We start from the raw sequence: 21,748 nt of genomic DNA on the forward strand, positions 1-21,748 counted from the left end.
GGATGGGTGGCACAGTCTGCACCAGCAACTGCAATGGAGCTGCAGCCTTGGAGGTTCCTATGTCCAGATGCCAGCAACTGATGAGACAGAGAGAGGAGCCACCTACTGCGCACACTAACTGTGTATGCCCCATTGCTGGAGAGCTCCATACTGTACCTATTGCACATATTCATACATTGTACATATATTCCCACTAATAGACCCCCATCCTGCTCAGCCAGAAAGCGGAGCAGGATAAAACCTCTGGTGCTTTTGTGCATTCTTCTGAGTGCTCTGTGTGCCTGCATTATACACATATAAGCAGAGGTATGTGGTGAACATATGTGCTGCATGTGATGTACCTACTGGGCATACAGGCACAGTCCTACTACTTGTCAGACCTGGGATCATGAAGCTGTGGCAAAAGTGTATCTCTCAGAGTGCACAATCCATCCCAACTCCTGTAACAAAAATTCAGCAACATTAAGTTTTTTACCTGAGAACAATCAGCCTTGACTATTTCTGTAGAAGCCTGGAGTACATCATGAAGACTATCTCCATCTTTCTGGATCAACAGGTAAGCCAGTAGAAGAAAAACATGGGCAGGGACTTGAGTGATAACAGGTAGCAGTGATTTAACTGAAGATAACCAGTTAATAACTGCGGACTTCTCTTCCATGAGCTTTATCATCTTCCAGGTTGTAAACAATGAGCTGTAAGAGCTGGTTATGGGGTAAAGGAGTTTACAGGACACCTGGAAACAAGTGAAACAAAAAATTCTCATTCAAACAACTAAGGCACTTTGATGAAAGATAAAAAAAACCCAAAAACAAACCAACCCATAACTAATCCAGTTCTATCACCCCCCCTTAAAAAAAATCCTTTTTTTACTGTCCTCTTACAATAAATATAAAGAATAAACTGCAACACATTTCTTACAATTATTTATATGAATTAACACATTAAGGATGATTGAATGGGTTGCTAATTCCCTGTTCAGGAGTTTCCCCTTTACTTGGCATCCATCACTCCTGTTCCTGCTGGTAACTGCAGTGCTACTTCCTCACTAAAACGGACACAATAAAACTGGAGTACATTAAAAGCTTCCGTTCCTGACAATGACAGGTGCATCACAAAGTATAACTATCACCTACATTATTCTAAGGAAATTCTTCTAACTTTTTATAGTACTTAATATTAACAACTCACTTTAAGGTAACCTGACTTACATTTTTTGTTTAACAGTTTCACTTCTCAGAACAAAATGTTCTATAGATGCAATTAGAGGAGGTAACATAATAAGTAGGAAAGTAGTAAAATACCAGTGAGGAATCCTCCTTAACTCAGATTTTTCATATGTAAAAGTATATGTATTACAAAGCTCCTGCACATTAATAGAGAAGTTCAAAGTTTTTAATTAAAACAATAAAGGTTATTCCAACACAAACCATTTCTTTCCTAGTAACTGTTTGTTTTCTTAGAAAATCCAATGTTTTCAGAAATGCCTTTCAATTATCAAGAAAGCAGTTGGCAGGCAGTAATCAGATGAATAATGTTCATATAAAAATCATGGTAAAGAACCTAGTTGAAAAGAGGTCTCCAAACGAACATTAATAATGGAATTCAGACTCCAACAGCACAGGGCCAACTCACCTTTAAATTACCAGGGAAAAAGAGATTTTGAGTAGCAAAACCTGTTCTCCATAAAATCACAGATTTTCACTGTTCAACGCAATGTAAATTTATTTTGGTTAATGGAATTTAGAATACCTCTGTACTTTAGATGACTTCTTAAAAAAATGTTAAAACCAACTTACTCCATTACTTATGCATTACAATCACTATACGTGAAAAAATCAGCAAGCTATAATGCCAATATTGTTAAATCCATCCCACTACCTGCCCCAAAAGAAGAAAAAACCCTGTAACTTTACCAATTCCTTTTTATCCTTCACACCTTCCTCCTGTATTAGCTCCAAAAGATTTAAAGCCAGCTGCTGCCTGGTAACTCCAGAATCATCCTCTGATAGGCAGTCCCCAACCGTTGCAGAAGTTAAGATCTGGAGGACAGGCATCACCAAAGTAAAGGCTGTGGTTGATACGCTCCTCGTTTCTAAACAGGAAAGGAGCTTGTAGGCTATTTAAGAAAAAGTGGGGAAAACCAGAGATCATGTAGAGAAGAAAGAACTAACAATATCTGTACTTTGAGGCATGACACAAACATTTCTAGGAAACACACTGGTCAAGCAAAGTAACAGGATTATAGTTATGTGCATGTTAGACTTAAAGTGCAAAAGATTTTTTTATAAAACTCCAATTCTATTTAGAGACCCACACATTTCTGTTGTTTGTAACAAAGTACCTGATGGCAGCAAGAAATACAATAATGGAATACAGCACAGTCCTTTGCTTTTACTGGAATAACTCTACTAATCAAAACTGTGAAATCGAAAGCTCAGACAGACATTGCCATGACTGTCAGGCCTGCTCTCTTACGATCTGTCAAAATAAATCATTCAACATGCATCAATCTCAGCTGAGAATATCCTATTGCTGACTCAAAACAAAGGCAGATAAGCTCCAAGACAGCAGGGAGCTTAAATATGGTAACATTCATAAAAAAAGTCAGTGTAGCAGGAAAATTTATCTTTATTGCCATTGCATGAAATGTTGCTTTTTAAATTCAGGAAAATCCCTGCTTATTAAAAATAAACCAAACCAAACCAAAACCACTATTTTATCACCCAATCCAACTTCAGGGGAATATAGCTTTTGTATAAACAGAAACATGAAGAAATAAAACACACAGTCTTAAGAGTGTAGATTCCTCTTTTACAAGAGCTTTACCTAGACTCAAAACAGACTTCTGCTGACTCTTTGGAGTTTGCAGCAGTAGAAGTGCTAGCCCAATTATACACTGTTCCACTGGAAATGCCTGCAAGGGAAAAATAGAAGTGGTTTGAACCGTCTTGGTTTTTCAGTGCGATTAAACAGTACAAATGGCAAGCAAGCAAAGCTCTATATGGAGTTTCTTCATGAATCATAGTGAGTGCATGCACACTGACACAGCACATGCAATAAGAATACGAATAGTGTAAAAATAATATTTTTATAACTACAACATCTTAATTTTTTACTTTGTTCAAACCATTTCAGCTCAGTTTAAATCAACTCCCATACTAAACAATTAACTGCTATGTACAGGACCTGTTAAGTTTTCACCTTCTGAAAGTCTTCAGCCAAGGAAAAAGAAAAAAATAGAAACTTTCCAAAAAACACTGGTCACCTGCAGATGAACGTCATATATCAATGCCACTACTGTCTCAAAAATTACATTCTTTAATTTAATACGACTACTCAATTTTCCCCCTGAACTCCTACCTCTTTTAAGAGCTCAAAGTTGTCCTCAATTAAGGAGATCAAAGATGAGCATTCTCCCATTACATTTAAACACACTTCACAGAAGCATAACAGTTGCAGACAAAACTCGGATAACTGAACTTTCCAAAACACAGGATAGCGCAGTAAGCTGAGGAATAGTTCTTGCAGAAAAAATGAGGCTTCTGTAACTTGCAGTAAGTCTTCATGCTGTAGAAAGGTAGTTAAAAAAGAAAAAAAAAACAAAAAAAAAAACAAAAAAAAAAAAGAAAAGAAAACCAAAACACATTCTGATTTAGTTCCCCTTCGCTATCCACAGAGAATTTCCCAAGTATAGAATCAGTTCTATTAGCTTTGCAATGTTTCCACTGCAAATATTACTAAGGCTGTGAAGAAACATTTATAAACTAAATGCAGGAATCTCTTCTGCAACTTCCCTGAAAATGCAATAGATGAACTGCTATTTAATATTTTGAAGTAAAATTAGAAACACATTAAAGAATAAAAAGATTTCTTCATAGCTGTTGAGAAAAATCCCTTTTTCTGCAAAAGCGATAGCAAATTAATTCAGCTCTCAGTGTTCTCTCAGCAACATAAAACAAATTGTGTGGGCATTTAATATCTTTTAATGGAAACTTCCTGCTCCAGGGTATTTCCTCTGTAACGTAATGAAGATACATCAATATATGTCACAAAAGACAAAGGCAGTGGTGATATCTGCTTCTGGAGCACCACATAATCTACCTACTACAAAACCAGCAGCTGAAGTGTAAAACCCAAAAGCAGTATCTCTGTACTTGGAAGCCAAGTAAACAGACTTCAAGAGGCAGGCTGCCTCTAAATCCTCATGTGTTAGATAAGAGCATTTCTGCTCTTGAAAATACTAGTTCCAGACAAACCCAGATGTTCCAATCCAAATTCTGGAGCCAGCATTAAGGAAAACATCCTAATTTTTAGTCCCTTGGAACAAGTTCTATGAATAATGTGCTCTAATCAGAAGCCTAAATTCCACCAAATTTTTCATCAGGAAAGTCTGCAGGTTACAAGCTGTTCCTTTGACGGCCTGGTTGTCAGACAAAATGACTAGAAAGCATTACAATACAGATGATTAAACAAGACTAAGCTTAAAGGAAGGATTAGGAGAACCTAAGATTCAGAGAAAGAGGAGAAGGAATAATATTATAAACCAGTCCATCAAATGAGCTTCTTGAAAGAAGTTTTGTCCTTTCTATTGCGAAAGTTGTATCTCAGGCAAGACAAAAACATTTAAGCATTAATCCAAGTTTAAAAAAAAACCCAAACAGATTTCTACTAAAAAAAGGGCCAACAAGCATGGAGGACAGAAAGGTTTGTAACTGATCTTACAAGGCTTTGGTGCCATTTTTATGGCTACATGTTAACAAGTCAGAAGCTTGGTCATACATCCAGGACACAAACTTATACTGAAGTTCAGGTATAATCAAGACGAAACCAGAAATATCCTGTGACTAGAAAAATCAGCATGTACCTATCATCAAAAAGAGTAGACTTGAACCAAGATAAATGTGTATAATCCAAGTTATTATTGGTCAAAAAGGTTGTGAAAAGTAGCTACTAGTGCAAAGTAAACTTTACTAGTAAAATTTCTCAGGAGAAAGATGCTACCAAATATCCTTATCAAGCCTATGCAATAAGGCTTGATGTAAAGCTAAAGGCTTTACATTATTGATATCATAAACCTCCCTATGGCAGTAATATCATAGCACCTCAGGTCTGAGTGAATATATTTCACACTGAAGATGTTGCTCTAAAATTAAAGAGGAAGAAAAAGGTATATAGGTACAAAAAAAGCTTAATTAATGTCACAGTAAAGCATTACTCAAAGCAGAGCTACGAACTTCAACCAATACCCCAGACCCCTAAATAAAAGGGACAGGAAAACTTAAATCCCTAGCTCCTAGCAATTATCACTGTACAACTTAAAAATACATTGTCAAACTTCAGCATATTCTGGAGGGATTAAGTTTTGCCTTCAGATCCACTAATTCCTCTGTTACAAAGAGTGAGAAAGGAGTATCTAAGAACACTTAAACCATGCTTCTCATATAGTTTGTTTCATTTTAATATTATTTAGTATTATGTTAAATTAAAAATTGCATGTTTTCACAAATATCTTACCATTTAACAAAATTATCTCTCTCATGAGTATCTCTACAACTTGGCTGTATGTTTACTGTTGCAACTAGTGACAAATAATTATGGTAGATGTGCTTCAATTTACACCTCATAAGATGTATCAGATTTTAACAATTAAAGAGCTTTATCTTCTACCAGAAAGAGCCAGTTCGTTAGATTTCTGTACTACCAAATCAGGCCTATAGGAAACGGAAGAGAATGCTATATTTGCACACTTGAAAGGCAATAATATTAGTAATACTGTCTTTACTTTGATAGTATATCTTTGTAAAAGTTGAGGTCAGGCAACAACTGTACCTGAAGGTGTGGAACCACATCCCACAGAAGTTGAAGAATCTGGCATTCCAGCATGGAGGGTGCTTCTTTGTGCTTTGGACCATGGGACTGAAGTAAAATCTTAAGTAAACTCATTCTCAGTTGAGCATATTCCCGTAACTGAGATGGTTCGCAATACAGGTATCTTAGAAATGGAGCCATTATGCCAACACATGAACTCTGTGCCCTGCAGTTCAAGAAGAAAGTTTGCCAATACTGCCTTCTACTGAAGACTTAACAAAACACAAGGAAAACCCAAGCAATGTAACCTTACCTGCGATAATTTAGAAAGGTGTTATGGAAGACAGTAGTAAATCTCACAAAAAACTTGTAAGCACTTGGTAGCATGAAGTACTGTCATGAAAACTTATATAGCAACCATACAATGAAGTGCAATCGTAAAAAGAATCAATACTGAAGCATGAATACGACTCAATCTGAACTTGCAAATTACAACACTGTTAATTCCACTGGTTTTTTTTCATATCAATTCAAGAAAAATTACTTGCCTTGATGAATGTCATAAAACACTAGTGTGCCGTTCTGCAGCAGCATTTGGACAAGACTACTCAGAAATACCTTTGTAAAAACACATAAAACCTAATTTCAATTAGTAAGAGCCATCCATTCCTTGCCAGTTTTTGTCCAATGGTTTTAAACAACTACATAAAACAGGAACTGCTTTAACCAAGATGGCTTCCCAGTAAAAATATTTATCACAGAGCAATTCTTTTGGCTTAACCACTTTAGGAATCCAAACTGTTATTGACATTATTAAAACAATCAAATAAAGTTCATGATCAATACATTAACAAATATGCAGGGAATCAAAATTAAAAGTCAGTTTTAAACAAGACTCAGTCCTGATGCAAAGCTTTACAAAGAACTGGATAACACATCTGTATCAATATATGCGGCACTTGCTGATGTGGTGCTTACAGACATGGTATTAGGTTACAGTTGGACTCTATGATCTTAAGGGTCTTTTCCAACCTAAATGATTCTTTGATTCTATATTCTCAGTCTAGAATGCATTCCACAAAAACCTTTGCACAAAAAGCAGCAAAGGAAGTTTAAGATATCTTCCTTTTCAGCAAGAACAAATCCTGTTTTAATTTAAAACAAGCTACCAGGGAAAAATCCACATTTCATTCAAGGTGAGTGGGGGAACAAGTCTGCAAACAATATTTTAAAATTGTTCTGATGAATTAAATTGAACAAAAGACACTTTTGGTTCAAAGCCTTACTGTTGATCATGTAGTCTATGCCCACTGGAAATTCAAGAGATTAATAAACTTATTTGTTCACTCAGAGCAACAGAAGACAGAAGTCAATTTCACTGTACTATTAGTCTGCTAGATTTATATGAGTCTTCCAAAAAACAGAAGAGAGAGTTTTTATCTGAGGAGCATACATATAGATATAAAATCACTGCAAACATTTGGCATTTAGTCTGCTACAGTATTTGGCATCTTACACTAAAGCTTCATTGGACAAGTTCTGTGGAGATAAGCATGAAGAAATGTTGAAATTGTTGGTAGCTTTGTTCACTGCTACAGATATAGTATAATAAGGCTGTGCCACTGTTTTTTTCTTTTTTTTTAAATAAAGAAGCATACATTATTTTTAAAGACTTCATCATTTATGGTGAGATGTAATCATCTGTGCTTTCCCTTTATCATCCCACCATTTTGTACAGGTAAGTTTTACATAGCATAGCAGCCAAAATACTGACAAAGCAAATAATCAAAATTGCTCAAAGGTGTTACGAATTCTACATCCATTTTTCCACATCCATAAAGAGTTCAACATCAAGAGTTTAGAAAAAAACTATAAAAATATTTTTGATTAATTATTCTAGTATTCTATTAATATTCTCTTTTTAACCTTTAACTGGTGTCATTAATTTTTATAATTATATTTTTAAAAACCTGCTCATTTTAGCTGCCTTCAAAAAGCAGTTACACTCATATAATTCAGTTGCTTACATCTGCTATTTTTTAATTATTCATTTACTTACCTCTCCGGACACTGATGGAAAAATACTGTTATCTGCTGCAGTAGAACTGGCCAGCAATCAGGTCTGTTTTCAAGGACATTGATTAATGGATGAGGATTATTCCTGAAACACAAAGAAATCACATTTGGATCTATAATGCAGAAAGCAAGTGTGCAAAATAACTATCTTCAAAATAAAAGCAGCTGTAGAAACAGACAATTTAACCCTCCAGGATTAACTCTATCAACTTTGCCAAGCCTGCTATGCTGTCAAAATAGCATATTTTATAGAAACTTCAGGAAACAAGATTATAAAAATAAGTAACAATAAAAAAATCTGTATTTGAAAAGTCTTGGTCTGATTTTTCTAATTTTTTAAATAAATGTCTAAGGATCACTCTTCTAATATATAGTCTGATTCCAGTCATTGGCAGCAGCACTAGGCCCTAGCAGTAGGCTCTAAGCAACACTCATAGAAAAATCTGAAGCCCATGTAACACACCAGTTTAATCTTTCAAGCACAGGTACTTGTAATTTACTTGTACACAGGTACAGGTAATTTTCTTCAGCACCTGAGAGCAGTCAAGGTGACAGTCAATCCCACTTACTACTTTAGATCTTACTCCAACTTCCTTGTTTTTCCTTTTTTTTCCAGGCAGTGAAAGAAGCAGGAAAGGAGAAAGGCCGGCGTACGACCAGCCTAGAGATCTCCACTGCCAGCCCCCTGACATTTGAAGAGGTCATTTGATGCCTAGCAGTCACCTGTTTTTCTCAAATGAACCTATCACCAACGCCTTCCCGACTTCTTAAGTCAATCACTGAAGGCCATCTCCTAGAAGTGTGGTGCTCACGTCAAACAATGACTATCCTTGTACAGTAGCAGGTGGAGGAAAAACTGGACAGGAGGGGAACCTGAAGTATATAATTTGTTCTGTCATAAGAAAAAACAAAGTCATTCTACTAGAGTAAGTTAGTATAAGAAAGGAAAACAGAACATGAGAGCCTGAACATTAAATTCCTTGGAGAGGTGGGAAATTGGGAAGAACTGGTGATGTGAAGGCAGATCCATCACTACCTCCATCACCTGCTTCTGGAGTTTACCCACTGTTCTTGCTATGACTGGCCCACTTATTCCCACCTGACTGCCCAGTGTCCCTATTTTCTACCAGTTTCCTTTCCTGCTCCAGCCAACTACAAGCAGAGCAGTGTAGATTCTTCTCTGGGATACCAACAGCTTAACAGCAGACATGATACTTCCCTGCTCTCAGAATTGAAGCAACTTTCCTAAAAGCAAGTGAGAAAAGTTGGAAGAGTCTTGCCGACTGCCACAGGTCTCTTAGAAACATGTAAGAGAGCAGGGCTATATAAATAAATGGAAAGGCAACAAACGCATGTAATACGAATACCCCTTTGGCCAGTTTGGGTCAGGTGTCCTGTCTCTGCTCCCTCCTGGCTCCTTGTGCCCCTCCTCACTGGCAGAGCATGAGAGACTGAAAAGTCCTGGATCAGGGTAAGTGCTACTGAGCAACAACTAAAACATCGGTGTGTTACCAGCATTGTTCTCAGACTAAAACCAAAACACAGCACTGCACCAGCTACGAGGGAGAAGAAAAATAACAGTTACAACTGAAATCAGGACACCATCTTTCAAGTCAGTTTTTAAAAATCTGGAGAAGTTTAATCCTTCTCATGGCTGTCTCATGAAGACCTGGAAAAACACATGCTAATATGCACATTATTAAGCTTATTAGCACAAGGTAATAAAGCTTAGATTAAGGGCTGTCATTGCAGCCAAAGTACCTTCATTGAGAAGAGAAATTTCATAAAGCAAGAAATGTCAAGTTAGCATACAAGAATCAGAAGTTGGTAACTTAAACTGGCAAATTCAGATTGAAAAAAAAAAAGAGAATATATTTTCACTGAGGAAATATCAGTCACTGAAACAATTCATGAAGCTCAGACTTTTTTCATTTTTTTTTGTTTGTTTGTGGGTTTTGGTTTGTGGGGTTTTTTTGGGGGGAACAGATTCTTTTGGTTTTGTTTGTGTTTTTTGGTTGGTTGGTTTGTTTGTTTTGTTGGGGTTTTGGTTTTTAACAGTATCATTTATCAGGCAGCAGTCTAGAAATACTGTTCACATACCATGCCAGGACCTTTAAAGTCCATAGCTTTGTACAGACATCCAGAGTTCTAGCAGTAGCTTATTTCAATAACTTTGTTTTATTTTAAGAATTAATTACCTTTCCTAATGAAAAGAATGTATCTCCAGTCACCTAAGTGTTGCTATGACACTGAAGTCAGTCAGCACATCAAGTCAGACACATCAAGTGTGAAATTACTTACCATCCAGAAAAAAAGGCAAGATTTATATGACAGATACTGTATGTTCTGAAACTAACAGAATTGCACTGAACTGGATGGTGAAAGAAATAAGCTAAGCTCCATAGTGAACAGTGATTAATAATGAAATGCTAAAATGTGCATCCTGACAAAGTTCCACTTGGTAATGCTATTAGCAGTAGGAAAAATGAGATGTGTAGGTGCAATTTATCATTAACTGAAGACTCGTAAAATGCACATCTTTAAGTGACATTACAGTGTCACTACCCTAGATTATTCCCAAAACATTGGGTTCGGGATAAAGCAAAAATCACAACCAGACACAGCAGCTATCCAGCTGTAAACACGTGAGTGTCTAGGGAAACAAAGTTAAATCTTACATAAGGGGCAACAATAAAACAAAAATTACTTTTAACTTTAAGGTCATCTCAGTGTTCTTGTTAGATCTCTGAACAAAAGAGCGCTCCAATCTGATTTAGAGCACAAATTCAGTGTCAGATTGCTTTTTCTGTATAAGGAAACAATGTCTGCTGTTAACATAATTTTCTGTGTATGCAGCTGCGACCCTGGCCCTTTCAGAAAGATGGAACAGCACTTATCAAATACACATTTTAAAAGTATTTTTCTACCTGCTCTGAATTAACGTTTTCAGAAAGTTGGCAGCTCTCCAAAGCTTTTAGACAAAAAAACATGTAATCTTTAAGAATAATGTATAATACTAGTTCATTTAAAAGAAAAAAAAAAAAAAAGTTCAATAGCTTTCAGCAAAGACTTATAGCCAAAGTTCTGCACTGAGAATGCTGACAAGCACCCCTCAAAAACCCCTCTTCCCTGTCCTCCCGCTCAGTTCAGCTTAAGCTTAGCTTACTGGACAGCTACATTAATACACATAGGAAATATACAACTTCATGCCATACGAGAAATAAATCCCCTTGGAATGCTTAGTTCTAGTCTACAGTGAGACCAACTTGGAAACTACTTCTGCCTCTGCTACAGCACCTCCTAACTTCATAACAAACAGTGCAGATTATCCCATAGGCAAGTTTAAAAATCACGTAATTTTTTTCATGCATCCTTAAAAAAAAAAAATCACATCAGATTTGTTTTGGTATTAATCCACCACTGGAACACTACTTATTAACAAAAGAAAATCAAACACAACAACAGCAACAAACACAAATCAAACAAAACCAAACAAACAAAACAAAAAAACAACAAACACAACCCCAAAAATCATAACAAAACCCAACAAAACAACCAGCTGTATTTACACAGTTTATGGAAACAATTAGGAATGCCAAAATTCAGTGATAAGTGAGGCAGTTTTCTACTGACTTCCACGGGTAAAAGGAACATTTCCCACTTCCTGCAGTAACAGAGGTAATCAATTCCCTATTTTCCATGGTTAATTTGCTTATAGAAAATGGAGAATCCCTGCATTAAAACTACAAAGGCTTCCTCAGATGAAATCGGAAAACCTGCTTGATGGGTTGACCTTGGCTGTCTACAGGTGCCCACCAAATTGCTCCCCCACTCCCTCTTCTCAGCACAATGTGGAGAAAATGATATGAAAAACTTGTAGCTTGAGATATACGCAGATTAATAAAGAAAAAGCAAAGGCCGCACATGAAAGCAAAGTCAAACAAAAGGATTTATTCTCTACTTCCCACCAGCAGCTAATGCCCAGCCACTTCCTGGAATATGAAGTAGGCTTCAGTACTTCAGAACACAACCATAAAAATTGTTAAGTAACAAGTCACTGAATAAAAACAGACCTTTCTGTACACTAAAAACCAATAGTCTGATCTCAAAAATCACATGGCCTTGATCTCCCAGATATTCAGAACCAAGCCAAGCAATATGACTTCAGAAACAAAAGGAAAAACAAAAATGTTTTGTCCAAGTGTGTGCTGCTTATTTTCAGTTTTCTATTACTTTAAACTATTCTGGATGACCAAGTTTCACCTGCCTTATGTTTCCAGCAATTTTTCTTTTAGTAGCTGGGAAAACAAAACAAAAAGTAGTAACATTTCTTTACCCTACTGGGGTTAAGGCCATTTCTTCCTTCCAGCCACATCCTACTATCCTCTTTTTCACACAGGGCCTGGATTGCTTTAACTTAACCTCTTCTACCACCAGACTTTGAATGAGTTTGTTTACTATTAAAGAGAAAGTTTCCAAGAGTGTTCCCCCTTACTATCCTTCAGTACCTGCCTTTTCAGTTACACCTGTTCTACAAGAGAGTGGAATTTGTAGAAAGAACTGATATAGCTAGAAGAACAAAGGCACCCAGGATTTCAGGAATGCAAGAACATCAAGTGCTTCACAGTCTGTTTCGCTTTTCTTCAGTATTTAGTTTTGCTTAAAACGTGATTCCTGTCTTCCAAATAAGGCCTTTTACATCCTTAAAGCATTACTGCTACTGCCTGCTACAATGATACCTCTTAACTGCATAAGAAGCAACTTGAAAAATGCTCAGGACATCTGCCAACTAGGGACTTTTTCCAGAAAAAGTGATACAATAATGGCTGTTAATGTCAGCACTGACTGCTGGTTGCTCAAGAGCTGGATGAAGTCACCAAGATGTCCCCTTAGGAAGGCTGCTACCACCTGACAAGCAGCTTTATATGAGAGCTCTGGATGCATACTTAAATGGCAACCACTTTAACAGTAAAAGCATTTAGGAACCTTACTTTGGTAACTAGAATAAAGCAGGAAAAACAAGTGAGAGGGAAGAGGTCCACAGTCTTAAAATAAAGGATGTATTAAAAAGGACTACTAGCAATCATCGAGCTACTGTATGTGAACAAGTAACAGTATTTACTTGTTCTTTCTCACACTCAGCCTTCATGTTACCATTGCCCCTTTTGAGCTTATGGTGGCAATCTTACCCCTGTACTATAAAAACTCCTTAAAACTTTCAACAACTATAAAAAAAATAGATCTTAGAATCAGAAAATCATTTAGCTTGGAAGGGTCATCATCAGAGAATTATTAGGTTGGCCCAGGATCACATGCAGTCAGGTTTCAGTATTTCCAAGGATGGAGATTCCACAATCTCTGCAGGCAACCTATGTAGTGCTTAATTACCTGCACAGAATAAAACCAAACAGAAACCAACCAACCAACCAAAACCAAACCAACCAATAAAAAACCCCAAATAACTAAAACCACAAAACCAAAAAAAACCACAGGCAGAAAGCTAGTGAAAAATCAGATATAAAATTATTATGGTATCTAAATAAAACCAACATGAAACTAACCTGATGCCATAAAGATTTCGGACAGCCTCATCTCCATCTTCTCCCAGTTGAATAGCTTGAATTTGTAGTAATTTCAAAATAGTTTTTACTAAACCATGTACATTCCTGTTGATAAAAAGAAATACATTACTGTCACATATGTAGTTACATTAGTTGATTCTTCCATAAAAGGAGGAACCAGGAAGAAAATTGACACTCCAGAATCCTAGAGTTCTCCTTAGGGACTTCCTCACGTCTGCCTACCCAAGTTGTAAATCCATGTGTCTTTGTTCTCCTTTTCATGTAATAAGCAAAACAGCAGAGAGAATAATTAATACATCATTAAAATGTGCATGTATATATTTATACATGTATACATATTTTGTATACAAGCTTACACACACAAACACACATATAAATACTATGTTCCATGAAGTTTGAACTGTTGGGGCAACAAAGGAAACTGAACACTGAGTGTAAGAGACAGTTACGGTACAACGATACACCAGAGGTAAGAATGGATTCCCATTTGTATAATGAACAGCCAGCATTAATCTTGTAAGAAGTCAGCTCGGATAAGCACTGGATGTTCACCTCCATCAAAGCAAACTGTCTTCCCTAGCACAGAGAATTTAATACATATGACAAAATAAAACCTACCAGGTGCACTAAATCCCTGCTAAATTCATCATAATGGAAGAGAATCAAGAACACGAGTAGTCTTTGCCATTAAAACGTTCATCTATCTCCATTCAGTACTGAAAGGTGCTCAGCAGTTGCAAATGCCTGTCTACTAGCTGCTAATTTCATATTTACTTTACTTCTATAGACACTGTGCACACACCACTGCAAAGCCTCAGAGCAAACCTGGATGAAAATTTGGCAGGGGTAACAGAATGATGAACAGCAGGCTATAATTCTAAGAGTCAATACAAAAAACCCCCAGTATCAGCACTCAAATTAACCAATCTGAAGTTTAGACAACTCCTCAGTCTACAGGCACTTTAAACCCACAGACATCCATAGCAGCTTGGGGCTTGGACAGCAGTGGAAAGAAAGTGAAAACTCATAAAATGTTCCTGGGTAATCTGACAGCACTTACTAAGCAATCAGTGATATGTGCTGGTTTCACACATGGAAAAATCTAAAAATAGTGTAGAAATGAGGCATATCCAAGCCCATTCAGTACATAACTTTGATTTTGTTTTTAAGGTTAACTGAATCCTTAACATCCCATTTTACACTTTTTATTTTCTCAAGTACAAAACTGCATTAGCATTTCATTTCTTTATAAAGCACTAATGCTGTAACAATCCCTTACCTGAACAGGAATTTCACCCTTCTTACTCTGCAAGCCACAGCTAATAAACTTTCCCTCCATTTTACCTCACAGGACTCAGGTTCCCCTAGTCTAAGCACAGGTGCTTTTACTTCTTTGTTAACAATGGATATTATTCTCTTAACCCCAAACTGAACTAGTAAAATTTTCTAATTTGGAGGACAGTGCTTTGTAGAAATTATTCATATCATGTAAACATATTGACAAAACCTTTCCTAGGGATCCATAACCACTTACTGCAAACTCAGTATAGAGTTAGCATCACCAGAGCAAGATCCTAGCTGTAAACAATCAGGTCACAAGGAAAGCAGCAGTCTCTTTTAAGTCTTTAATGCTTATTTCTTAAGCATTTCACTAGTTTACTCAAACCTAACATCACCTCTGGCTCAGAGTGACCACTAGAAACCCCAGACTAAAACTGATGATGTGAGGGTTTGAGGAGGTGAAAAAAAAGTCTTGCAGCATGGTTTTTGCAACCAGCTGTTGAGACCATCAGCATAATAAATCACAAGTGTAGCACCAATTAGCTGGCTTGGCGAAAACTGACTCCAGCATTCTGTAGGAAGTGAATGAGAAAGCTTAGTGCAGAAATCCAGTTAGCTGCCAGAAATCAGGAGAGACAAAGATAACCTAAAGAACTTTATAAGATTGTTATATCTGAATGGAAACACCTTCCCAATCATCATCTGAATTCCCATTTTAAACCTTATATGCAGTGTCCTTTTTCCCCCCACAATTGCATTCTCTCAGTATGTTGCACAGGCCAGTCGAGCTCAAAACACCATTGTGAGAGGTAGGCATAATATTTACAGAAATTTGCAGAGCCAGGTAAAGTGATTTCTTCCTCAGTAGACATGGAAATAAAACATAGTGTTCCTTGTCCCCACCCACAGCCTTATGGTGACTGTATGTGAGCAACACTTCTAAGTTCAGAGCATTAGTCTGAACAGCTAACAATTTCAGCTGACACACAGAGGATACTCTATGAGTTTGTAAGTCAGACCCACAGTGACACACTGCCAAGATGAAAGCACCAGCCTTCAGCAGAGTGACAGCCCAATGCCAGTCCTTAATGCCACAGCTTATCTTAAGACCATCGTTTACAGAACCTCTCCTCTTCCCCTGTATTTACAAGAGAAAAGCAATGACTGATTAGCAGCTGACAAAAAGACACAAGATTAGGCAACCAAACATTACCTTGCTGAGGGAATTAGCTTCAGAGCTCCATGAAGAACATAGTCTAGCTCAGCATGTTTCTCTGCAACAAGTGCCACCAACCCCTCAGAGCAGGCTGTTCGCAAGGCAACTTTCTCACTGCAGCAGCTCTCCCAAAGTAAGTTCAGAGCAGGAGTCTGAAGGCAAAAGCAGGTGGCAAAAGCAATGAGAAAGCTGACAGTGATTTCTTTTAATTCATCTTAAACACACTTTTAAATAAAACCTGAAGTCTTAGCAAAAGTGAGGAAGCTCGGGTACAGGTTCTACACCAAGAAAGGTTTTCCCAGGACAAGCTCTCACTTTCCTAACTCCTTCTGCCTGTATCATCAGTACGGACAGAGTCTCCCAGGAAAGGGTAAGTCTCCTCTTCTTAAGAAAAGGTAAGAAAGAATTTCATTTTCTTTAAAAAGATCAAAATGTAATTGGAGACAACTCAGGAACTGCTATGTCAGCTCTGTCTACAGCAAGATGTATTGCAGACAGCTAGAGGCAGGCATATAACGGTAAGTTGTCTTTACTCATGACATGAAGTTCTCTCCATTTGCTAGTGAGCACAAAGACTTGGCTGTATCCATCAAAACTGCTGCTTTAGTTTTGATACTAAATTTGTATTTGAGGTTCATTTGCTGACTTTGTAGCTTCCAAATGGAGAAATAAGGAACATTTTGAAATAACTGAACACTGCAAAATACCCCTGTCTGAAAAGGGTGACTATCGCCTAACGTGGCACAATATTCTTCTACTTAACGTTTCAGAAGGTTTGCTGTATTTCAGTTTAAAACCTTTATGGGGCAGCATAACGGGAAGAGTCAGCTTGTACCTCGAAACAGAATGTCATTTGGGAACACAGTTCTCATCTGGACTGTTAAAGGAGTTTCTATTAGAGAAATTACACATCCCCTCAACATTCCCTCACATTAAAACTCAACACTTTTCAGGTTTGGGTTTGCTAGTTTTGCTAGTTTGGGGATTTTAAGGCTTCAGACTGGGAGGAAAAATCCACAAATAATCTTTTCCTCCTTTCTGTACAAGTTAGCTTTTGGTGAGGAAAAAACGAAGAACAAATCCTAACTAACACTTCTCCTATGTTGCTGCAACACTTGCAAATGCATGTAGTAAATATGCCTCTCACTTAACAAGACAGACCGGCACTTAATCGAGCTTAACTCATCTAAAATACAAAGTATGCCTTTCCACTATGCTTTCTCTTAAAGAAATATAAGCTCTCCTTAGCTAGTGTTAAAAATAACACCAAATAAGGTATGTGAAATGCCATACTTTTTGAAATTTTTATAGTGATGTAAAACACTTTCCTACTCAAGTGACAATGTCTCAGAATACGACACTTCAGTTGCAGTAAGATAAATAAAGGCAAATAAACCCCTCTTAAACTGGGCGTGTTGGTATTCTGCAGAACTAAGACTTCTGCCATTAAGACTTCCGAGTGAAACTGCTCTTCTGATCCCAGAAATACACCGCTTCTACCTGTCCACCTAGACACATATTGCTAACTACCTTAGTTAACATCTAGGATTTATTACACAGTAGGGAATTTGAAAGCGTAGAAAAAATGTAAGCACATATGGACAGGAGAGGAGACAGAAGTGAAAGAATTCCACAGACCTGGTCAGACGCCTGCCCGATCTTCTCTGCAGAAACATTTTCTTTCAGTACCGCAGCAATCAGATGACCTACTGCCTAAAAGAGAAAAAGAAATAAACAGAACACACGCAGATCAAGCATTATTTTTTAAGTCTGGTAGGAAGAATTTACACTGCTGTTGCATACAACCATTTCACTTAGGCAGTTTACATATCCCCTAGCGTACCTACTGCCAGAAATGCTTTATTTACTTTAAACAAGGCATCTGAAGTTAGCAGTACTCCTCACAAAGCTATTCTGTGGCAGAGATTACTAACAAGATCTAAATTGTCAAGGTCCTCCAAAAAAATTTTCAGTTCTCAGAACAGCATGTATTTGTTCATTTGAAGTTTAAGAGTAAGCACCTCATTCTATTTTGATAGAAGCAACATATGATTTCCTCAAACTGCCTTTAAAAATCTAAATGTGGACTGAGACACTAAAATACTCTGAAAGGGTTCAAGGTGTTCAAATCCAGGCTTTTGTTTCCTGACTCATCTCTAATGCCTTATTCTGTCTTGTTTCTTAATCATCAATACTGCTACATAGAAAACCCTTTCTGTGAGAGACAAAGACATTTTTTTACAGTAAGAGGACAAAACTGTTTCAGATTATCAATGTACCCAGAACAGCAGCTGCACCTACTCTCTCTATGGTAAGGACAGATGCTTACTTTTGGAAAAAGTAAACTAGGAATTCAGCCAGAAAAAAAATAAGGACATTCCTGGGTTTTTAGTGTATAAAACCACAAGAAAACATTATTTTAAATGTTTACAGGTTCCTCTCCTTTCAGGATTTATTTACACTTCATTTAGATACTAGTTGCTAAGCTGACATTACAAACAATAGCACTCTTGAGATAACAGTTCTCATTTCCAGGAAAGATGACACTTTAAACCTTTCTCGATTATGAAGATTATGCCTTTCAAAGGTCTGGATATGTATTCTAACACTTCTGACTTAAAAAGATGGGGTTTTATTTGGGAATATTACTCTTCTGAGAGCAAGATGAGAAAATGGGACAAAGTCAGATACGTGTGTCTGTTTCTCTGCAGCTATCCCACTGCAAGAGCAACATGCTCCCCAGTGAGATTAGATATTTTTAGGGCACTTACAAAGTGAATCTTCAACTATTTTTAGTTTTTCCTGCTTGTAAGGACATTCAGAAATTAATTCACACCCACATTCTTAAAACATTCTTGTTATACTGGAAAAGGAGCTTATCAATACAGTGGCTTTTGCAGTGAGCTATACAGGAAAGTCAAAATGTAAATTAGTCCAATGCACTCAAAAAACTCGATTTTAGATAGAGTGGTAAAATTTTTTGACCTACAAATTATGCTCAAGTTCCTCACTTTGCTGATCCTTGTCTGTGTAGATTACATGCTCTGCAGAGCAGATGTCTTAGTCCCAAAAAGAGAAGACATCTGCCATGAAGTTGGATCCTGGCCTGACAACAGTTTGAAGATTACAGCATGCTTTTCAAGGGTCACAGGATACAAATGGAAACCAGCAAAACAACCAAAGCACGGCACAAAACCAACCAAAGTGAACCAGTAGCTCTTAATGATGTGCAGCTGTTGTGATGAACCAAGACACTTCAGCAGTACTTGTACCATAGTGATATTCTTCTGCGCCGAAGAAAAATGAACTTGTTCAAAGGTGCAGAGTCCCATGCTTCAAGGCTAGTAATGATGTGAACTCATCTGCAGTACAAGACACTTCACTAGACCTGAGATGAATCCCAGCGTGCAGAGACATGACTTCCTTCCCTAAATGCCAAGCTGATCACAAGAGGACTTCTGTGTCTCTCTTTCAAACTTAATTACTGTAAATCAATGTAGCCTGAGCTGAATTGAAAAGGCAACAGAAACACCAGTTGCAGAGACTACATTCACATCAACTTATTCCATCAAACAAATGGCTACTTATTTAACCCTGAATTCAAAATAGGAAAATGAAGACAACAGGGAAGTTATCAATGAGCTTACAGCAGAAAAGATACATTTCTAATACTGAAATGAGACATAGCCATAGCAAAGAATGTGTATTTTTTAAACAGAGTCTATTACTTTCTTTCTTAATGTCCATTAAAAATGCTATGGTAAACACTTCATGCACATCAGAAAATTTCAGGTGAACATTATCAGGAGCCAATGCATGGCTCTGAAAAGTGTTTGGTCTGCTGATCACAGTGGAGGTGAACACAGTTATTCTTTGATGTCAGATAAGACTACAGTAGTTCATCTGCTCTCATCACACGGGAAGAAAACACATCAGTTCTACAGACAGTTCTGTGAAGTACTGTCAGGTATTTCAACCTCATACATGACATCTGGTAACTCCTGGCTTTTTTCAAGATTACAGGGTCACTAAACAACATTTGTCCCCACTTAAACCTTCCAGTCATGGAAAGTTTCTGATTTTCCTGCAAAGACTTTACAGTAATGATCAACTATGTTCAATATCTGGATTACATAGAGAAGGCAATTAGCATTTGTTTATAACTTAACAATACCCTACTTCTATGGCTTTCTGCATTTGCAGCAAACCCCTACCCTCCCCAACATCTTCTTTATCACCTTTTTACAGTCAGGAAGCAGGCCTTGGAACAAGGGTTTCCACAAACAATTCGTTTAATGCTTTAAAAAAAAAAAATTACCTGTGATTGAATAACTGCATTAGGAAATTCGAACCGCTTCTTAATGTCATCTAGCATTTTGGCTCTGTCATATGACACTACCTCTCACTCTGCAAAAGAGATTTAAAAAAATACTTAGGACTACGAAAGAAAGCACGCTACTTGCCACAAAAAAAAAAACAAAACACCCACAAGATTTATCTTGTACTTAACAGCAGATGTAAGCATTAAAGAGTTCTCTTCCCCCTCCTAAGTCTACCATATCACCTTGCTTTACGGGCTTTAACCCAAGAAATGCTGAATACTCATTGGTCTTGCACAAAGAGTGGGTGATCAGCATTTCTTGAAGCTGGAGCAAATATACAGTTCCATATGGCACAGCATATGTGTACTCTTAAGAGCATTTATCCTTGAGAGCTTTTTACGGGTGTCTCATTGCCTTGAAAACCGGACAGCTAAAAAGGAGTGTTCACAGTTTCTAAAACATGATTTAAAATGCAAGATGCTCCACAAATTTTTCAATTATTTCACACAAAACCAGAAGTAAAACAAACAAAACACCCACCTGTGAGACTGTAAGTTGTAACTGTAGTTGGAACACTTGACAAAAACACTTCTAATTTGGAATATGCAGGCACCCACAAATACACAGGAACCTCAAGTATTGTGAAGAGGAAAAAAAAAAAAAAGAATAAAGCTTACTTTTAATGCATTGTTTTACCGTCTACTTCCCACATGGGTTTTACACAGGTACAAAGAGCAGAAAGCTTTTTATCTCAAATGCATTACTCATCTGTGCAAAACCAAGTCTTTCTTATCACTATAAATTATTTGGAATGCTTACTTTTCTCTCTGCTGAGTTTGTCCCACCCCTCAAAACAGGTCATGGAAGATGACTACTGGCAGTGCTATCAGACTACCATTAACATTTCATTCTTTTGAGAAGAGGTAAGAAGTTCACAGAACACATTCAGCAAATTTAAAATCTCCAAAAGAAAGGCTTTAAGAAAGTAGTACCCAGTCAACGGGTAGTGGCTAATATTCTTTGAAACCTCTGAAGAGATACACTTTCACACAACATTCATATTGGCATCTGGAGTCATCTGAACTTTGCCATTCAAGACTTGAACCAGGAAACAGTTAGGAATTGCTAAATGCATTCTTGAGCTGGGCGCACCCCCACATGATGCTATTTATTCACTTCTCAAAGTGCCATTTCCAGTCTTCCCAACAGCAAATAACCTCCATGGAAACATCATACAATTATTTGTGCACTCAGAGTGATGACAGAATGAGACAAAGCCAGAAAGAAGAACGTGTTTAAGAGAAGCACAACTGCTGTTGTAGTAACTGCAAAGCCAAAAGATAGTCAAAATAATTTCAGAAAATTCCAAGTATGATTTAAAAAAACAGAACCTCAGCACTCCCTAAATTGGGGGGGGGGGGGGGGGGGAAAAAAAAAAAAAAAAAAAAAAAAAACCCCACAAC

At 37.2% G+C, this 21,748-nt stretch overlaps 1 protein-coding gene across 1 annotated transcript in view; it reads right to left on the bottom strand.

Annotated features, from left to right (window-relative positions):
* Positions 1-20,338, bottom strand: part of FOCAD (focadhesin) — an 86,328-nt gene extending 65,990 nt beyond the window's left edge. The window contains exons 1-10 of the mRNA XM_010021345.1: positions 20,282-20,338; positions 17,602-17,676; positions 15,961-16,115; positions 13,446-13,550; positions 7,868-7,969; positions 5,830-6,034; positions 3,361-3,567; positions 2,827-2,914; positions 1,914-2,116; positions 476-733 (exon numbers count right to left, since the gene is read on the bottom strand). Coding sequence (XP_010019647.1) covers positions 476-733; positions 1,914-2,116; positions 2,827-2,914; positions 3,361-3,567; positions 5,830-6,034; positions 7,868-7,969; positions 13,446-13,550; positions 15,961-16,115; positions 17,602-17,676; positions 20,282-20,338 — 1,455 coding nt within the window. The remainder of the gene's footprint in view (positions 1-475; positions 734-1,913; positions 2,117-2,826; positions 2,915-3,360; positions 3,568-5,829; positions 6,035-7,867; positions 7,970-13,445; positions 13,551-15,960; positions 16,116-17,601; positions 17,677-20,281) is intronic.
* Positions 20,339-21,748: the final 1,410 nt, after the last annotated feature.

Source organism: Nestor notabilis, unplaced genomic scaffold, assembly GCF_000696875.1.
Source record: "Nestor notabilis isolate BGI_N333 unplaced genomic scaffold, ASM69687v1 scaffold8629, whole genome shotgun sequence".
In the NCBI taxonomy this organism is placed as follows: Eukaryota; Metazoa; Chordata; class Aves; order Psittaciformes; family Psittacidae; genus Nestor; species Nestor notabilis.